Source organism: Neoarius graeffei, chromosome 23 (genome assembly GCF_027579695.1).
Source record: "Neoarius graeffei isolate fNeoGra1 chromosome 23, fNeoGra1.pri, whole genome shotgun sequence".
Lineage (NCBI taxonomy): Eukaryota > Metazoa > Chordata > Actinopteri > Siluriformes > Ariidae > Neoarius > Neoarius graeffei.
This window is the reverse complement of record NC_083591.1, coordinates 53,051,893-53,069,564: the sequence shown is the minus strand read 5'-3', so window position 1 is coordinate 53,069,564 and position 17,672 is coordinate 53,051,893. Positions and strand designations below refer to the sequence as shown.

Genomic DNA, 17,672 nt, shown 5'->3' with positions numbered 1-17,672 from the left:
CGATAGATAATGCAAATAGCCCTCTGTATTTAATCCTTCGTTTGTCTAATTTTTATTTCAGTTTTATTTGTTATCTGTTTGACATTTTCTTGCTCCTGTAACATGTGAATTTCCCCGATGTGGGATGAATAAAGTGAATCTAATCTAATCTAATCTAATCTAATCTAATCTAATCTAATCTAATCTAATCTAATCTAATCTAATCTAATCTAATCTAATATCTAAAAAATATGTTGTGGATCATCCATGACACAAGTTTGTCCTCATTTACATTATAAAAGCTATGAAGACTTGTTCTCTCACCAGCCTGTCTTTTTAAGTTAATAAGGGGGAAAAAAAGAACCTTGAAAAAAACCATCACGTCCTCCGTCCTGAAGGCTTTCCCATTTCGGAAAATTCACTCTTCCAAACCATTGACACTGGAGACTCCTTCCATACGATACAGAAACTGAAAAATGAGAATGACTGACATGTTCAAATTTCAAAATGACCTCCATGTGACAGAACTCCATCGTGACAGTGGAGAAATATCCAGTCCAGGCTTCAACCTACCAGCGTTAGCTCCTTTCCTCTCTGTTTCTCAGTGCTACACGTTAGAGTTATTACATTCCAAACTGACAAAATGAACAAAATCAATCTTGTTGATGTAAAAAAATTATACAATAACTATGGGCTCATGGTACTGTTACCATGACAACCCTACTCATGCAGTTGATAAAGATCCACAGCCTAAACGCTTTTCTCTTTCTCTCTGGCTCCTGATGTCATTTCCTGTTTTGCTTCTAATATTCGAATATTAGTGCTCATCTCTGTCATGACGCCTTTTTGGAAGGAAGTGTTCACCGAGTCGATCGCCGAAGCGAGTGAGATTGCGTTTTGTGTGTGTGTGTGTGTGTGTGTGTGTGTGTGTCCCAACTGAACGCTGCAGCCTTGTTGGCGTCATAGTGCTGCAGCAGAGGTCGAGGCCCTGAGAGTTAAGATTGAGGCTAAAGCCTGTTGTGTCATATTGCATACACAGCTTGCATCGTGCACACGGTCCTGCCCAGAGACGGGACGTCATGTGCGCAGGTGAGTGATGCATGCAAAGATGTCTTCGATTTCGAAGCAAGATATATATATATATACTGTATATATATTTATACATATATACACACAAATCGCTATTTTTATGGACTAAAAAACAGATCCACATTTATAGCATTGTACTTGATGTGGAGCGTACACGAGTGACGTCACATCGTCACGTCACGTCACTCAAGGCCGAAAGTGCTGGTCTCCTCGACAGCAATGAGGAGCTTCTCGTAGAGCATTGTGTAGGATGGGTAAGGAGGAAGATCAAGCCGGTTAAAGCATGTGTGAGCCCTGAAACAAATCACATCACACACATGACATGATTAGACAGAGTTGAGGAGATCAGTCATGAAAATTTACCTGCACAGTGCTCTGTGCAGGGCCACTCTGTGTGTTTGCCAGGTAAGAATTTTTATTCTATCCACATTCACTGGATATGACCAATCGCGCGCTCTGAAATGGCTACTCTACTACTAGGATATCAGCTCATATACCATGAGTAGAGAAAAACAAAATGGCGGCGCGTGTTACTGAACCAACCAAGGACGAAATAAAAACTCTACTCGAAAACAAAACCTCAACAAATTAAAAAAAAAAGCAACATAATATGGAATGAAAGTATTTCATGGTAAGAACATCTCATCTCATTATCTGTAGCCGCTTTATCCTTCTACAGGGTCGCAGGCAAGCTGGAGCCTATCCCAGCTGACTACGGGCGAAAGGCGGGGTACACCCTGGACAAGTCGCCAGGTCATCACAGGGCTGACACATAGACACAGACAACCATTCACACTCACAGTCACACCTACGGTCAATTTAGAGTCACCAGTTAACCTAACCTGCATGTCTTTGGACTGTGGGGGAAACCGGAGCACCTGGAGGAAACCCACGCGGACACGGGGAGAACATGCAAACTCCACACAGAAAGGCCCTCGCCGGCCCTGGGGCTCGAACCCAGGACCTTCTTGCTGTGAGGCGACAGCGCTAACCACTACACCACCGTGCCGCCCTGGTAAGAACGTCTCATCTCATCTCATCTCATTATCTCTAGCCGCTTTATCCTTCTACAGGGTCGCAGGCAAGCTGGAGCCTATCCCAGCTGACTACGGGCGAAAGGCGGGGTACACCCTGGACAAGTCGCCAGGTCATCACAGGGCTGACACATAGACACAGACAACCATTCACACTCACATTCACACCTACGGTCAATTTAGAGTCACCAGTTAACCTAACCTGCATGTCTTTGGACTGTGGGGGAAACCGGAGCACCCGGAAGAAACCCACGCGGACACGGGGAGAACATGCAAACTCCACACAGAAAGGCCCTCGCCGGCCCCGGGGCTCAAACCCAGGACCTTCTTGCTGTGAGGCGACAGCGCTAACCACTACACCACCGTGCCGCCCTGGTAAGAACGTAACTTTTTTAATTTTTCAAGAATTATTATTATAGCAGCAGCACTTTTTCACAAATTGCTCCTGTCATTTCGCCGGTTTGTTTACATTCTAAGCGGAAATGATTTCGTCCGACGTTTTGTATAAAGTTTTTATTTATCGAATTTGCAAAAAATAATAAAAATGCTCCGTTTCTCAAAATCCAGTGAATGTGAATAGAATAAAACAGTTATTCCACTCAATCTCGTCGTACATGGCTTATCATGACTATCAGCTCATGTACGACTCGATTTCATGGAATAACTGTTAAATAGACCTCCTCGGCTCCACTGGAGTGATGTGGTCACATGGTTTGAAGTGAGTAAACAAACGCCTACACGCTTTGCGTTTGTATAGATTATCTACCGTATATTCATAAACTACAAAGTCTGAACTATTATATCGCTCAAAATGGTACATCATTGCGCAGCTTATGGCTGCAATAACAATTCAACTCGATCATTTCATTCTTTTCTGAGTGATAAAAGATTTTAAGAGGTAAGAAATTATTAAACTTACAAACGAATTTGCATTGATTGGTAGTTGTGTGCGCGTTAGCTTTGCAGAAAGTGACCTTTTTCTTGTAATCTTTTGTTCAAGACTCAGCAGAGCGTCAGGTTTTAATCCCATTACTTTGCTTTCGGTATTAATAAAATCCTCCTCGGTAAAATATGCTGAAGTCCCTCCCATCCCAGTACGAACAAGTGTTGCCAGGCAAAACAAACCTCACCCGATAGCACTTATGATGAATATGAAAGAAGATCTCATCTCATCTCATTATCTCTAGCCGCTTTATCCTTCTACAGGGTCGCAGGCAAGCTGGAGCCTATCCCAGCTGACTACGGGCGAAAGGCGGGGTACACCATGGACAAGTCGCCAGGTCATCACAGGGCTGACACATAGACACAGACAACCATTCACACTCACATTCACACCTACGGTCAATTTAGAGTCACCAGTTAACCTAACCTGCATGTCTTTGGACTGTGGGGGAAACCGGAGCACCCGGAGGAAACCCACGCGGACACAGGGAGAACATGCAAACTCCGCACAGAAAGGCCCTCGCCGGCCCCGGGGCTCGAACCCAGGACCTTCTTGCTGTGAGGCGACAGCGCTAACCACTACACCACCGTGCCGCCATGAAAGAAGATATCACAAAAAAAAAAAAATAGATGCCTTATGGGTCCATGTGGCTACTGCTTATAAATAAAACAGTTTTCTGATCCCATGTCCATACAGTAAATATAGCATATATATTTACTCTATGAGTCAGTAGCCACAAAAATGAAGCATAATCCAAAAATGAACAATTTAAAAATCACAGAAGTAAAATATACTAATTGTCTGTACTTTATATTATTCTACTCGTACACTGCAAAAAACTGAAAACTGAATTTGAGGAGAAAATTCCTTAATACTCGTGAAATTACCTTGCTGCATGGACAGATAATTTTACTTGACAAGACATCTTGGAATAAGTTGGTTACAATCTAGAACTAGTTTTAATAATCTCAGAGTTGGTGTCTTGTTTTCTTCTAATAGGAAATACTAGATCATTTTAACTATATTCAAGATATTCTAACTTGTTAAGATACCATTTTTGCAGTGTAGAAGAAAACAAGACACCAACTCTGAGATTATTAAAACTAGTTCTAGATTGTAACCAACTTATTCCAAGATGTCTTGTCAAGTAAAATTATCTGTCCATGCAGCAAGATAATTTCACGAGTATTCAGGAATTTTCTCCTCAAATTCAGTTTTAAATTTTTTGCAGTGTACCTCTTACAGTTTTCGAAACTGAAACCTTCGAACCGAGGCTGACATACACACGCTGTCACCATGACCCAAACTCATATTTCGAGGAAATGGCCCGGCGCTAGAGCTCAGTGGAACGCACTTTCCCTCTGTAATAAGCATAAACATGTCTGAAAGCGATTTCTTTAGTCTGGTCCATTTATTTTGAATGGTGAACTGAATTATACACACTCACCGGCCATTTTAATCGGAACACGTGTACGTGTATGCGCACTGCGCAACTGTTACACTCTTATAGCATGATGACGTAGTGACTAGCGCCTCTATATGAAGCAGTAGACACAACAAAAATAATTTTGATCTTTTTGGTGACCTTGACCGGATGACCCTCAAAATGTTGGAGGTTCTATTTGAGACCAATGCCCATCTACAGTATCCTGAAAGTTTCATGAAGTTTGATCCAGCTGTTTTCCCATAATCTCATCTCATCTCATTATCTCTAGCCGCTTTATCCTGTTCTACAGGGTCGCAGGCGAGCTGGAGCCTATCCCAGCTGACTACGGGCGAAAGGCGGGGTACACCCTGGACAAGTCGCCAGGCCATCACAGGGCTGACACATAGACACAGACAACCATTCACACTCACATTCACACCTACGGTCAATTTAGAGTCACCAGTTAACCTAACCTGCATGTCTTTGGACTGTGGGGGAAACCGGAGCACCCGGAGGAAACCCACGCGGACACGGAGAGAACATGCAAACTCCGCACAGAAAGGCCCTCGCCGGCCACGGGGCTCGAACCCGGACCTTCTTGCTGTGAGGCGACAGCGCTAACCACTACACCACCGTGCCGCCTGTTTTCCCATAATATTGTTAAAAAAAAAAAGAAACCCAACCGAAAACTATACCTTGCCTCACTTACTCTGTAGCGGGTGAGGTAACCAGTCTTTTGAGGTGCATTGGGCGGCACCAATCTTTGTTTCTATAGCCCTCGGATCTCGCCTGTTACATACAGTAGCTAGGGTTACAGTGGGGGCTGGTCCTCTACTAACCACGAGAGTTTGACTCCCCACTTGCATCTCTATTGCAGTGCTTCACCAGTAGGTACAAATTTTTATCATGGTCTTTTGTATGACCTGACCGCTAGTAGAACTCAGGATCTCCTGGTCGAGAAGCGGACACACTAACCACTGGGCCAACTCGCAGTACATCAAATTAGATCGCTTGAAATCTTTTCTTTGATCTCTTTTAATTTTTGTAATCCAAATCTAAAAGAAATACAAATTTAACTGGCTTTAAATTTAAGACAAAAGTTTCGATGCTGCATCGCACACAACTACCAAACAATGCAAATTCGTTTGTAAATTTAATAATTTCTTAACTCCTGACGTCTTTTATCACTCGGAAAAGAATGAAATGATCGACTACTATCAGTTGAATTGTTATTGCAGTCATAAGCTGCGCAATAATGTACCATTTTGAGCGAGATAGTAGTTCAGACTTTGTAGTTCATGAATATAGATAATCCGTACCCATTTCAAACCATGTGACCACAACACTCCAATGGATCCGATGGAAAATTGGGGACATTTTTTGGCTATGGGTTGAACAATTTTTTCATTTAACACATTTAAATTCTGACCAATCAGCAGCCTTGTGGCTGATTTAAACTCACATGAAAGGCCTGGTCCCACAATACCGATAACTATAAATAACTCAATCCCCTGCAGTTTATGTGGTCGGTGCTCACACCAGACCGATAACGATCCCTATAGCCCAGGCCTGGGTTTATTGGTTTATCCGTATCGGTGAGATTGCTTCTGGAGCGATTTTTCCAGGTCTGGACCTGATCCGATAAAACATCTGACCAATCAGGTCATTGTTTGCATGTGATGTTGTCTGAGAATGTGATATTTTTCCCCGGGCATCTTTGTACATCCTTGTTGCATCATGAAGTCACGGAATACGGATTAGTGGAAAATTAAAAAAATATATAATACAAAGCACAGATCTTTTATTCACGGATATGTGATTTTCCGTGAAATATCAATAATAAATTAATAAAGTAGACATATAAATGCAGGTAAGATATTTTAATTATGAACTTTGGCAGTCCAAACATTTAACTGTTTTAGACTTGTTAATTTTTTATCCGTGATGCATCATCCGTATGAAATCGGTAACCAATCTGTAATATACTGAAACATCTGTGACCAATCCATAAATTATTAGCATCCATGATGCATCCGTATTAAAATCCGTAACCACACTGTATTTTGTATCCTTTTTTTAAATTATATTTTCGTAATCTGTGACCTATCCGTATTATATCAACCACTGGAGTGTGTGCATGGGTTGTTTTGAAGTCCAAGCTGTACAGTACGACCCGGAATAATGTGCTACTACTTGGAAAAAACTTCTATGACTACACTGTGTGCACAATTATTAGGCAAGTGAGTACTCTGACCCTACCATTATTTCTATGCATGTTTTCCAACCGCAAGCTAGATACACTTGAATGCTAATTGTTAGGACTAGGACTGTTTTGGCCTCTAGAGGCCGCTGTTATTTCCTTTTCATGTCGTGTTCATTTTGGCCTCTAGAGGCCGCCACTGTTCCTGTGTTTTGAGTTTGTGTTAATTGCCTAATTATCTTCACCTGTGTCCTTAATTAGTTTGTCTATTTATACCCCTGAGTTCAGTCCTCTTGTCACGGAGTCTTTGTGCTGTTATGTTTATCTCCAGTTTCCTTTGTACTGTGTTTTTTGATCTTCTTAGCTTTTGTATTTTTGCACTTTGCTTTTCTTTTGGATTATACTCTTTGGTTTTTTTTTTTGTCTTTTGTTTTGCCCTGTATATAGTGTATATAGTTTAAATAAACCTTTTGATTCTTTTTCTACTTCCGCCTTACGCCTCTGCATTTGAGTCATCCCCCTGGTGGCCTAGTGGGGGTTTGCTGGATTATCACACCAACGAACCAGGTTCGAATCCCAGCAAAACCCTAACAGAAAGACTCCGTCATGACCGACTCAGCAGAGGCTGCTTCAACTGTCTACCCGGCCAACCTTCAGGGAATTATGGCAGCTTTGACACGCTTCGGAGCGACCATGGACGCTCATGGACGTACGCTCACCAGCCAACGTGAGGCCCTCGCTCGCCACGAGGAACTGCTTCAGCAAATTGGGAAAACCCTGGCACAGCTGACATCTCTGCCTGCATCTCCTGCTCCTGATCCAGTTCCTGCTCCTGATCCAGCTCCCACTCCTGCTCCAGTGCCTCCTGCAATGCTGCCTTCTTCACCTCGCGAACCCAGCCTTCCTGCACCACAGAGGTATGACGGCAAGCACAGTGAGTGCCGAGAGTTCCTTACCCAGTGTCAACTCACCTTTGAGCTTCAGCCTACCACCTACACTACGGATCGCCGCAAGATTGCCTTTGTGATCACCTTATTAGCTGGTAAGGCGCGAGCCTGGGCTACTGCTATCTGGCAAAGACAGGGACCTGAGTGCTTTGATTTCCAGCTGTTTTCTGAAGAGATGCTTCGGGTCTTCGATCAGGCAGACATCAGTACCGACGCAGCCCGAAAGCTCATGTCCATCCGGCAAGGAGGAAGCGTCGCAGATTACGCCATCTCGTTCCGAACACTCGCAGCAGTAAGTGGATGGAACGAGACTGCCCTGGTGTCAGCCTTCCACCATGGTCTGTCTGACCCCATCAAGGACGGTCTGGCCTCTATTGGATGCCCAAGTGACCTCGAAACCCTCATCTCACATGCTATTCGTCTGGACAACAGGATGAGAGAACGCCACCAAGCCTTGAGCCCCCCCAGCCTCCCTACCTCTACCTGGAGACCGTCTACCTCCTTCAGTGACTGTCCAGAACCCATGCAAGTGGGTCGTACTCGCCTCTCCGCATCTGAGAGGGAGCGCAGAAGGAGGGACAAGTGCTGCATCTACTGTGGCAAGCCTGGTCACTTCCGAGCATCATGTCCCGAACTCTTGGGAAAAGGACCGCCCCGTCCAGCCGAGGGAGGGTTGTGACGGGGCCTACCCTCTCTCCCGGACTCCCTGGCCAAGGAATCTACATCCCGGTCTCCATCTCCTGGGGTGAGTCTGTCCACTCTTGTCAAGCTTTGATAGACTCAGGGGCGGCTGGGAACTTTATGGATATTCACTTCGCCCAAAGCATCAATATACCTACTGCACCTCTTGAAGTCCCTCTGTCTGTGTCTGCCCTCGATGGCCAAGCGTTAGGTGATGGAAGAGTCACTCAAGTTACTTCTCCAGTCTTCCTCCAGTCTCAAGGTCACAAGGAAGAAATATCCCTGCACCTGATTCCTTCACCTGAGTTCCCAGTTATTCTAGGCCTTCCTTGGCTTACTCGCCACAACCCTCGCATAGACTGGGTAACAAGCCAGGTTGTGGAATGGGGCCCTGCATGCCATGCCTCTTGTTTGCTCTCTAGCTCTCCTGTGTCTCCTGCCGAGCCCCCTGATCTCACCGAGTTATCTCAAGTTCCCACAGAGTACTGGGATCTCAAGGAGGTATTCAGCAAGAGCAGGGCCGCCGTTCTTCCTCCGCACCGGGCCTACGACTGTGCCATCGACTTGCTCCCTGGGACTACCCCTCCTCGTGGCAGACTGTTTTCCCTCTCTCAGCCAGAACGCAAGGCTATGGAGGAATACCTCAAAGACGCCCTGGTCTCTGGGTTCATTCGACCCTCCACCTCACCTGCTGGTGCCGGCTTCTTCTTTGTCGGCAAGAAGGATGGGGGGCTTCGACCATGTATTGACTACAGGGGCCTGAACAAGATCACTGTGCGCAACCGATATCCCCTTCCGCTGATGTCCACTGCTTTCGACCTGCTCCAAGGCGCCACCGTCTTCACCAAGTTGGACCTACGGAACGCATACCACCTCATCCGTATCCGACAGGGAGACGAGTGGAAGACTGCCTTTAACACCCCGTCTGGGCACTACGAATACCAGGTGATGCCCTTCGGACTCACCAACGCACCAGCTGTTTTTCAGGCCCTAATCAACGACGTCTTAAGGGACATGATTAACCTATACGTTTTTGTCTACCTCGACGACATCCTTATCTTTTCCAAGACCGTGCAGGAGCACCGCCACCATGTCCGCCAGGTTCTCCAGAGGCTGCTACAGAACAATCTGTTCGCCAAGGCCCAGAAATGCGAATTTCATGTTCCCGAGGTCTCCTTTCTGGGATTTATTGTACGGACAGGCCAACTCCAAATGGACCCTGCCAAGACCCTGGCCGTCCGGGATTGGCCTACTCCCAAGTCCGTTAAGGAGGTTCAGCGGTTCTTAGGATTCGCTAACTTCTACCGCAAGTTCATCAGGAACTTCAGTTCTGTGGCAGCACCCATGTCAGACCTCACCAAAGGGACAGGTGGATCTTATGGCTGGTCTCCTCAGGCAGAAAAGGCGTTCAAAGACCTCAAGGACCGCTTCTGCACGGCACCCATTCTGGTTCTCCCGGACACCTCCCAACCATTCATCGTGGAGGTGGACGCCTCGGACAGTGGTGTCGGCGCGGTGCTCTCTCAACGTTCGGAAGGAAAGCTGCACCCCTGCGCTTACTTCTCCCACCGCCTGAGTCCTGCTGAGTCCCGGTACGATGTGGGGGATCGAGAACTGCTAGCGGTCAAACTGGCCCTTGAGGAGTGGAGGCACTGGCTGGAGGGAGCACAACATCCATTCCTGGTTTGGACTGACCACAAGAACCTGGAGTACCTCCAGCAAGCCAAGAGACTGAACCCTCGACAGGCTAGGTGGGCCCTGTTTTTCAGTCGGTTTGACTTCACCCTCTCATACCGCCCCGGCTCCAAGAACACCAAACCTGACGCACTGTCCAGACTGTTCTCTGCCACTAACAGGGAGAATGAAGTCGGGCCTATTATCCCTGTGTCCCGGATTGTGGCCCCTGTCCGCTGGGGTATTGAGGAGGCTGTCCGACGAGCCCAACGCCAGGACCCCGGTCCTGGGACGGGGCCACCAGGCCTCTTGTACGTCCCACATCAAGCCCGGGCCAAGGTTCTCCAGTGGGGTCACTCTTCCCCTCTCACCGCCCACCCGGGAGCTCGGAGGACCCTGGACTTCCTGAAAAGACGCTTCTGGTGGCCTAACATGGAGAAGGAAGTAAGGTCATTTGTCCTGTCCTGTGAGGTTTGCACCAGAACCAAGAACCCACGACAGCGTCCCCAGGGTCTCCTGCATCCTCTGACCATTCCCCGGCGTCCCTGGTCCCACGTGGCAGTCGACTTTATCACGGGTCTGCCTGAGTCACAAGGTAACACGGTCATTTTGGTCTTAGTTGACAGATTCTCCAAGGCCTGCCGCTTCATACCACTGTGCAAACTCCCCTCTGCTCTTGAAACTGCGAAACTTTTGTTTAATCATGTCTTCCGAGTCTTTGGTCTTCCACAGGACATCGTCTCAGACCGAGGGCCCCAGTTCTCCTCCCGAGTGTGGCACGGGTTCTGCAAGGTCATCGGAGCCACTGCCAGCCTCTCCTCTGGGTTTCACCCACAGTCCAATGGTCAGACGGAGAGGCTCAACCAGGACCTGGAAACCACCCTGCGAGGCCTGGCTATGGATAACCCGACATCGTGGAGCACCTGGCTGCCATGGGCGGAGTACGCCCACAACACCCTGCAGTCATCGGCCACCAAGCTGTCGCCATTCCAGTGCCAATTCGGGTTCCAGCCACCTCTGTTCCCGGACCAGGAGGAGGACGCGGGGGTGCCCTCGGTCAACCAATATGTGAGACGGTGTCGCAAGACCTGGAGCAAGGTCAGGAAGACCCTCATACAGACCTCCAGAACCAACCAGACTCAGGCCAACCGCCATAGAAGACCTGCACACGCTTTCCGCCCTGGGCAGCGTGTTTGGCTGTCCACTAAGGACCTTCCACTGCGGGTGGAGAACCGAAAGCTTGCTCCTCGCTACATTGGCCCCTTCAAGGTGGTGCGCAGGGTGAACCCTGTCTCCTACCGGCTCCAGTTGCCCCGGACTCTGAGGATCAACCCCACTTTCCATGTTTCCCTGTTACGGCCCGTACTGACGTCTACGTATGCCCCTGCCCCTAGGAACCCCCCACCCCCCCGCATCTTCCAGGGGCAGACTGTGTTCACTGTGAATCGCCTGCTTGACTCCCGCCGGGTCCGCGGCGGGTTGCAATATCTGGTGGACTGGGAGGGCTATGGTCCTGAGGAGCGCTGCTGGGTTCCTGCTCGGGATGTCCTTGATAAAGAACTATGTCGGGACTTCCATTCGGCCCATCCGGATCGCCCTGGGAACGTCAGGAGACGCTCCTAGGGGGGGGGGCCTGTTAGGACTAGGACTGTTTTGGCCTCTAGAGGCCGCTGTTATTTCCTTTTCATGTCGTGTTCATTTTGGCCTCTAGAGGCCGCCACTGTTCCTGTGTTTTGAGTTTGTGTTAATTGCCTAATTATCTTCACCTGTGTCCTTAATTAGTTTGTCTATTTATACCCCTGAGTTCAGTCCTCTTGTCACGGAGTCTTTGTGCTGTTATGTTTATCTCCAGTTTCCTTTGTACTGTGTTTTTTGATCTTCTTAGCTTTTGTATTTTTGCACTTTGCTTTTCTTTTGGATTATACTCTTTGGTTTTTTTTTTTGTCTTTTGTTTTGCCCTGTATATAGTGTATATAGTTTAAATAAACCTTTTGATTCTTTTTCTACTTCCGCCTTACGCCTCTGCATTTGAGTCATCCCCCTGGTGGCCTAGTGGGGGTTTGCTGGATTATCACACCAACGAACCAGGTTCGAATCCCAGCAAAACCCTAACACTAATTGGATTTAAGCATTCTCAGGTTGTATTTATTTGTGTAATGAGGGAGGGTGTGACCTAAAGTAATTAATACCCTATATTAAGGTGTGCATAATTATTAAACAGCTTCTTTATCTCAGGCAAAATGGGCCAAAAAAGAGATTTAACAGACACTGAAAAGACAAAAATTGTAAAATGCCTATCAGAGGGATGCAGCACTCTTGAAATAGCTAAGCTATAGAAATGTGAGCACAAAACAATCAAACGTTTTGTTGCAAATAGTCAACAGGGTCGCAAAAAATGTGTGGAGAAGAAAAGACACAAATTAACCGCAAAAGACTTGAGAAGGATTAAACATGAAGCTACCAGGAACCCATTATCCTCCAGTGCCACAATATTCTAGAACTGCAACCGACCTGGAGTGTCCAGAAGGACAAGGTGTTCGGTGCTCAGAGACATGGCCAAGGTAAGGAAGGCTGAAACACGACCACCACTAAACAAGACTCACAAGTTGAAATGTGAAGACTGGGCCAAGAAATATCTGAAGACAGATTTTCCAAAGGTTTTATGGACGGATGAAATGAGAGTGACTCTGGATAGACCAGATGGATGGGCCCATAGCTGGATAACTAATGGACACAGGGCACTTTGACTCAGACACCAGCAAGGTGGTGGAGGGGGTAATGGCATGGGCTGCTATTATTAAGGATGAGCTAGTTTGACCATTTCAGGTTGAAGATGGACTTAACATCAACTTCCAAACCTACTGCCAGTTTCTAAAAGATACATTCTTCAAGCAGTGGTATGGGAAGAAGTCTGCATCATTCAAGAAGGCCATGATTGTTATGCAGAACAATGCACCATCACATGCACCCAAGTACTCCACTGCTTGGCGAGCCCACAAAGGCCTTAAAGATGACAAAGTAATGACATGGCCCCCTTCCTCACCTGACTTAAACCCTATTGAGTACTTGTGGCCCCTTCTTAAGCATGAGATTTACAGCGAGGGAAGACAATACACCACTCTGAATAGCATTTGGGAGGCCGTGGTTGCTCCTGCACAAAAAGTTGATCGTCAACAAATCAAAAAACTAACAGACTGGATGGAAGGCTCATGGCAGTTATTGAAAAGAAGGGTGGCTATATTGGTCACTGAATATTTTTGAAATGCTAGAAGTGTTTATTTGTTAATTCTGAGTTGTTTATTTGTTACACTGAAAATTAAAATAAACAAGTGAGATGGGAAACTTTAAGCTTTTCATTTAGTTGCATAATAATTCTGCACACTAAATGTTGCCTAATAATTCTGCACACTTGTATATTCCCCTGAGAAGGCCTAAACTCCCCTTTCCTTTGTTAATCATTCTGGTTTTAGGTTTATTAACAATTTGGATTGACTGAGAGCACTGTATTTGTTCAACGATAAAATTAATCATCAGGAATACAACTTGCCTAATAATTGTGCACACAGTGTATTCCTAAGTTGTACGTGTTTATTTCCCTGAGTGGCAGCACCAACCGATATTATAGTGGGGATTATAGTTGTGGTGTGACTGCTCCAGACTGGAACTAAATGCAGGTATCGGTATAGTTATAGTTATCGGTGTTGTGGGACCAGGGCCTAAATTTTCACATTCTCTCATTCATTCATCTTTAGTAAGTGCTTAAACATACCTGACCTGACAGTAGCTTAGTGAACCAGCTAAATATGGAGAACCACAACGACATTTCTCACTGCCACCTTCACCCATGCCTGGACAATACCTTCCATGCAAAGGTAAACTACAGTGTCTACATATTTTGTGAAATTGAGTTTTGTGCATGAACTTTAGGTGCCATATCTGTTCTATTAAATGTGAAAGTTCTGTGACTCTAACTTGAGTTACGAGTGTTTGAAATCTGCAGTACCATGCCAAACCAAGTACCAACCAAACTGCCGTTTATCTCAATTCAGGGATTCGGCAGATACTGCAGTTTGCCTTTGCACAGCATATCCATGGACACCTGACCATATGTGGCTCTTCCTCAAAATGTTGCCACACAGTTTGGAACCGTACAACTGTCTAAAATGTCTTTGTTTGCTGTAACATTACAATTTCCATTCACTGGAACAAAGAGTCCCAAACCTGTTCCAGCATGACAATGCACCTGTGCACAAAGCACAGGGGCTCCATGAAGACATGGTGTGTTAAAGGAACAGTCCACCGTACTTCCATAATGAAATATGCTCTTATCTGAATTGAGACGAGCTGCTCCGTACCTCTCCGAGCTTTGCGTGACCTCCCAGTCAGTCAGACGCGCTGTCACTCCTGTTAGCAATGTAGCTAGGCTCAGCATGGCCAATGGTATTTTCTGGGGCTGTAGTTAGATGCGACCAAACTCTTCCGCGTTTTTCCTGTTTACATAGGTTTATATGACCAGTGATATGAAACAAGTTCAGTTACACAAATTGAAACGTAGCGATTTTTTATGCTATGGAAAGTGCGCACTATAATGACAGGCGTACTAACACCTTCTGCGCGCTTCGACAGCGCATTGATATCTGAGCTCCGTATCAATGCGCTGCCGAAGCGCGCAGAAGGTGTTAGTACGCCTGTCATTATAGTGCGGACTTTCCATAGCATAGAAAATCGCTACGTTTCAATTTGTGTAACTGAACTTGTTTCATATCACTGGTCATATAAGCCTATGTAAACAGGAAAAACGCGGAAGAGTTTGGTCGCATCTAACTACAGCCCCAAAAAATACCATTGGCCATGCTGAGCCTAGCTACATTGCTAACAGGAGTGACAGCGCGTCTGACTGACTGGGAGGTCGCGCAAAGCTCGGAGAGGTACAGAGCAGCTCGTCTCAATTCAGATAAGAGCATATTTCATTATGGAATTAGTACGGTGGACTGTTCCTTTAAGGTTGGACTGGAAGAACTGGAGTGTCCTACACAACCCTAACCTGAACACCTTTAAGATGAACAGGAACACCGACTGCACCCCAGACCTCCTCACGCAACATCAGCGCCTGACGAATGAACCCAAATCCGCACGGCCACGCCCCAAAATCTAGTGGAAAGCCTTCCCAGAAGAAAAGAGTGGAGCTTATTATAACAGCAAACATCGAGTACATCTGGAATGGGATGTTCAACAAGGACATACAGGTGTGAGGGTCAGGTGTCCACAAACTTTTGGTCGAACAGTACAGAATGAGTCATGAAAAAAAAAGTAGTCATTTTCCTAGAAATATTGAACTATAAAATATTTTTATTTTGAGATATACTGTAATCAAGTTCATAACAAGAATTTCTGAAACACACTTTTTAATTTAATTTCAGGTGCACTCGAACCCGAGAGTATGTAGTACAAAAGAAAAAAAAAAAGATGTCAGACTTACACAACTCATAAGCGTATTTAAAGTGTACCTGGGCAGAGAGGTGATCTTTCCCCACTTCTCGATGCAGAAGCGGCGCAGGCCATTGCTTCCACGCAGAGCTGTAAAGCCCTCGTATGGCACGCTGGACGTCCCTGTAACAAACTGCAACAGCCGCAACCTCTGCTCATTGTTAAAGCGCTCCACTGCTCCCCAGAACCACCGGATCACGATGTGCGCGTCGTGGTAACCTGAAACCAGAACATCAAGGATGTAGTCGCTCATCTGGCCTGCCATCAAAACAACCATGACGACCAAAACATCAAACAGAACTGAAATGTGACAATGTGAGAGAGAGAGAGAGAGAGAGAGAGAGAGAGAGAGAGAGGACCAACCTCCACGACAAATTGTTTACAACAGGAAAATCAACAAACAAACAAACAAACAAACGTTTTGTTCCTCGAGCGAAGATCGACCCAAAACATCAGTCAGAACTGAAATCAGGTAAGAAATCAGAGAGGCGATACAATTCTGGTGAAAAGTCCGAAAACTCATTAAGGTGACCTAATTACCAGTTCGTTAGCAAAAAATTGGCAATACAAAGACCGAGTTTTGTGCAGAAAGACTAGTTTTTTCAAACAAAACAATCAGAACTGAAATCCATTGAGAACTGACAGAGGAAGGAGATACGACTTAACTGAAAATAAACAAAGTTGTAAACAATTTGTTTACAACAGGAAATCAACAAACAAACAATCAAGTTTTGTTCCTCGAGGGAAGATCGACCCAAAACATCAATCAGAACTGGAATCAGATGAGAAATCAGAGAGGAGATACAATTCTAGCCTGGAAAACTCGTTAATTTGGCCTAATTAGTAACGCGCTAGCAAAAAAATTGACAAAACAACGACCAAGTTTTGTGCAGAGTGATGAGTTCTTTCAAACAAAACAATCAGAACGGAAATCCGTGGAGAACCGACAGAGGAGACACGATTTAAAGGGGAACTGAAGTCATTTTTAAACTTGCTTTATTTCTTAATTAACGTGTTATTCAATTACGTTTTCGGTTTTATTAACCTTATATCGTGACTCATATTGGCATATTATATTACACTTATCAGCCTTTTCGGTTTTTAGCCATGCTGAATGTAGTTCGTTTGGTCCACAGCAGGCGTTGCTTATCCGTGCGATCTTCACAAGACTTGTGCGAGACTTCAAACGTGAAGTGTCATCGCCGCCATTTTGAAAACTGTTTACACAGCGGCCAGATCGCCACATCATTCCAATTTAGATTAATTTTGAGATTTGCCAGCTTCATCAGTGATGGAGATTATTCCATACGACTTCGAACCAGGGCGGCACGGTGGTGTAGTGGTTAGCGCTGTCGCCTCACAGCAAGAAGGTCCGGGTTCGAACCCTGTGGCCGGCGAGGGCCTTTCTGTGTGGAGTTTGCATGTTCTCTCCGTGTCCGCGTGGGTTTTCTCCGGGTGCTCCGGTTTCCCCCACAGTCCAAAGACATGCAGGTTAGGTTAACTGGTGACTCTAAATTGAGCGTAGGTGTGAATGTGAGTGTGAATGGTTGTCTGTGTCTATGTGTCAGCCCTGTGATGACCTGGCGACTTGTCCAGGGTGTACCCCGCCTTTCGCCCGTAGTCAGCTGGGATAGGCTCCAGCTTGCCTGCGACACTGTAGAACAGGATAAAGTGGCTAGAGATAATGAGATGAGATAAGACTTAGAACCAATGTGGAATAGAGAAGAGTTGGAAAGACAACAGGATAAGGACGAGTCCATCACGCTGGTATTTACATCATTATTGCTGCACCATTAAAACGTGCCAGATCAGGCGGCTGATGGGTTTTCAAAATAATAACCACATGCATATTATTAAATGAGTGCATTTCATACATAATCCTCAATAAGGTTTCGGACAGCACTACAAAATGGCATCCTCATTATATAGTGCCCTATATAGTGAGTAGGGAGCGATTCGGACACAGGGAAAACTTCCGGTTTGATTACGTCAGCATTCGAAAGAGGGCGCGCGCGTCTTTTGACAATGTTGACAGATGTTAGTCACTTTGATTTCTGCTGTATGTTTTACTTCCGTCCTACGATGTCTTGCACAGGTCTCAACAAATCTCGTCTATGGCCATTGCTTTGACATATGGACTGATATATTACAGAGCATATTTCAAACACTCATAACTTGCTATAGCAGCGACAAAATAGCGATCAAAAATGCA

General features: G+C 45.8%; 1 protein-coding gene across 1 annotated transcript in view; it reads right to left on the bottom strand.

Moving 5' to 3' along the window:
* Positions 1 to 1,250: 1,250 nt before the first annotated feature.
* Positions 1,251 to 17,672, bottom strand: part of hecw1b (HECT, C2 and WW domain containing E3 ubiquitin protein ligase 1b) — a 103,257-nt gene continuing 86,835 nt past the window's right edge. The window contains exons 27-28 of the mRNA XM_060905432.1: positions 15,481 to 15,679; positions 1,251 to 1,362 (exon numbers count right to left, since the gene is read on the bottom strand). Of these exons, the coding sequence (XP_060761415.1) occupies positions 1,251 to 1,362; positions 15,481 to 15,679 (311 nt within the window). The remainder of the gene's footprint in view (positions 1,363 to 15,480; positions 15,680 to 17,672) is intronic.